At 32.4% G+C, this 3,168-nt stretch overlaps 1 protein-coding gene across 2 annotated transcripts in view; it reads left to right on the top strand.

Annotated features, from left to right (window-relative positions):
• The window catches only part of LOC103581109 (nephrocystin-3), a 36,409-nt gene that overhangs the window by 20,887 nt on the left and 12,354 nt on the right, over positions 1-3,168 (top strand). For both annotated transcript variants that reach the window (XM_008563018.1, XM_008563019.1), the window contains exons 14-16: positions 223-325; positions 766-848; positions 2,242-2,380. In XM_008563018.1, the coding sequence (XP_008561240.1) occupies positions 223-325; positions 766-848; positions 2,242-2,380 (325 nt within the window). The remainder of the gene's footprint in view (positions 1-222; positions 326-765; positions 849-2,241; positions 2,381-3,168) is intronic.

The following is a 3,168-nucleotide window of genomic DNA, read 5'->3' on the forward strand; positions in this document are numbered from 1 at the left end:
TTACACTTTTTGTTGTGATTAATTGCTGAAAGTAATGAAAAACACGTTAGAATGAATGAATTAAATTAAATTACTTATTATGATTAACAGATTAGTTTTGCCTATTTTTTAAAGACAGTATAAAAAAATTAATTCCTATAATAGATTTTAACTTGGGTTGTGGATAGATTCCAGTTCTTGTTACATTATTAGAATTTTATTTTTCTTTTCTTTCATTAAAAGGTTGTGGCCTACACTTCATCTTGATCCTTTGAACCCAAAAGATGCAAAATCTATTATAATTGCAGAATGCCACTCTGTAGACATTAAATTGAGTAAAGAGCAGGTATTTTTAATTTTAATGTTATCCTTTACTGTCTATCAGCTTTCCTATAAAATATCTTACATGAGACTTGAAATAGAATATTAGAAGCTATGTTGTTATAAGGAAAATTGGAGTGTAGTAATTACTTTAGTAACTTCATTCTCTCTTAAACTAACAACAGATACAGAAGAAGCAATAAAAAGATTTTTAGTCTTAAGGTTTACTTTACTATATATTAAGCAGGTATTTTAAAAGTGAAAAAGTGTCTTTATATTGGCTGTGTCTGCAGTCTTCAGTTAGAAGGCTGACCATAGCAACTACACAGCGTAATGTCACTGATGAGTTGGCAGGAATGGTGTTATTTCTGCTGGGATATTTGTTGATGGCTCAGTAGTAAAGACTGCTTAATTCCAGGGTGGTTTTTGTATTTTTTTTTTTTTTTTTTTGGTAAACTGGTGCAGGAGAAGAAGCTAGAACGACACTGTCGTTCTGCTACAACCTGCAATGCCCTTTATGTCACACTTTTCGGCAAAATGATTGCACGGTAAGTAGTGGTTATTTTACATGACCTTTTGCATGTTTTGTATCTGCCGAGACCACCTCCTCGCCTGTGAAATTGAGAACTGATCATTCCAAGTTTCCTGAGCCACTCACATTCTGTGTATTCTAATAGTGATACTAACATTCTGTGAGAACGTGACATTTGACTGAAGGTTGATTAGCTGTGAATTACCAGAACTGGATGATAGATGTGTCTAATTTTCATTACACTAACCCTTTCCCTACTGGGGGTTGCAAAATAAGGCCATTGTCACCCTCATTTGGAGCACACCCATGAGTGCTCATTATCATTTGCTTGAAGCCCTGGCTTTGGGAAAGTGAGTAGACGACTGAGGTGCAGAATGTTAGTCAGGTGTCCTCCAATATCGGTAGGGCAGTGTGTAGGTAGGAATTTTTAATTGTCTCTGTTCTCAAATCCTGATAAAGTTTTTATCCTAAAATGGTTCTAGTTTAGAGATCCACTAGTAATCTGCCTTGAGGTAAGCGTTAGAATGTTTTATTACTTTTATTTCTTTTGTGCAACTTCACTCTACTTTTTCTGTTTTCAGCTAGAAGTAAAAAGGATTAACACATTTTGGTATTCATCACAATAGATAGTAATCCCAGCCAATTCACATTTTCACACACTGAATCAAGAACTCTTGTCTCTTAATTCTACATTCTCATCTTGGCACCAAATTTGAAATGAAAAAAAATCTTCTATAACTGTAAATTGTTCATGATATTTTGAGAATCCTTTCCCACAGAGTTGTAGTGATGTGTCTGCCCTCTGTGAACATCAGTAGTACAATAAGTAAAATTAAGAGTGTGAGTCATTTTCCATATATTGCATAATATATATTGAAAGTGTATTTTAAGAGGGACTATGGACCCTTTTCTTTTTTTCTCTCTACTTTATACATCTTTATATTTTAAAAAGAAACTACTGGTAAATATTATGTAATATTTTAAAACAAATCTATCTGCTGATTTTTCTTTAGCTTGATGATTTCAAAATTCTGGCTCTACACAAATTTAATTTGTATGGCTAACTAACAATTACTTATTATTTCCCTGCTTCCTCTATGTAGGCGGGCATGCCTTTGAATGACAAGAACTATGTTTCACTTATTTTTATGTTCCATAATGCATAGTAATTGCTTGACATATAGGAAGTCTCAGCATATGTTTATTGAATTGAATTAAATGCTATACTAAAATAAACTTGATGACTCTAGTACCCCGTAAAAGTACTATTTTCCTATATCATGTTTTATTGAATTACTATTACAAGCTTCAGTACAAGAAATAGAGATCACTTTGTTTTTTATCTACCCCAAATTTTTCACAGATATTGGCAGTCTTTAAGAAATTTAATGTATTCTCAATTCCAACAGCGCTGGGAGAGCAGACAATTTAGATAAGATCCTTCATCAGTGTTTCCAGTGTCACGACACGGTTTCACTGTATAGACTTGTTCTACGCTCTATCCAGGAGTCTGTGGCAAATGATGTGGATAAAGATCTAATGAAACAGGTAAAGTGCAATAAACTTATGGAAGGAAGATTAGCTTTCCTTGTTTGTATTTGTGTATGAATTGAAGTAAATAATAATTCTTTTTAAATTTGTGCTTAAATATATTTTAAGCATATACAGGAATGAATGCTGGTAGCCATAATGTACTTGTGAAAATTTGCATTTTCCTGATTATCATTGAGATTTATCATCTTTCCTTATTTATTGTCTATCCTTGTTTTCTCTTATGTGAATTGCTGGTTCAAGTCTTACCCATTTTTTAATTGGGTTGTTTGTCTCTTTTCTTATTGAACTGTAGGAGTTCTTAAATGTTCTGCACGTTGAATAACAACCCTTTGTTATAGAGTTTGCAAATAAATGTCTTTTTCTTGTTTCTTGTCTTTTAACTTTATGTTGTCATTCATTACACGAAGTTTTATTTTGATGAAGTCAGATTTATCAACAGTTTCCTTTGGTTTATGCCTGCTCTATCTTTAAAAAATCCTTTTTTGCCATTAAAGTGTTCACATATGTAAAATTTCCTTCACAAAGTTTTACGGTTTTGCTCTTCATGTCTAAGTCCTTAGCTCATGTTGATTTATTTTTGTTTATTGTATGAATAAAGAATTTACTTTTTAATCTTTTGTTAATATGGCTAATGAATTGCTCTTTTTACTAAGTAATACATCTTTTCTGCTGATTTGGAATGCCACCTGACAAATATCAAGCTCACATATAAATGTGGATCTGTTTCTAGGTTCTTCTGTTCCAGTTTTGCCTATTTTTTGCCAATACCACACAGAAGTTTA

This window comes from Galeopterus variegatus, unplaced genomic scaffold (assembly GCF_000696425.1).
Source record: "Galeopterus variegatus unplaced genomic scaffold, G_variegatus-3.0.2 Scaffold12383, whole genome shotgun sequence".
NCBI lineage: Eukaryota > Metazoa > Chordata > Mammalia > Dermoptera > Cynocephalidae > Galeopterus > Galeopterus variegatus.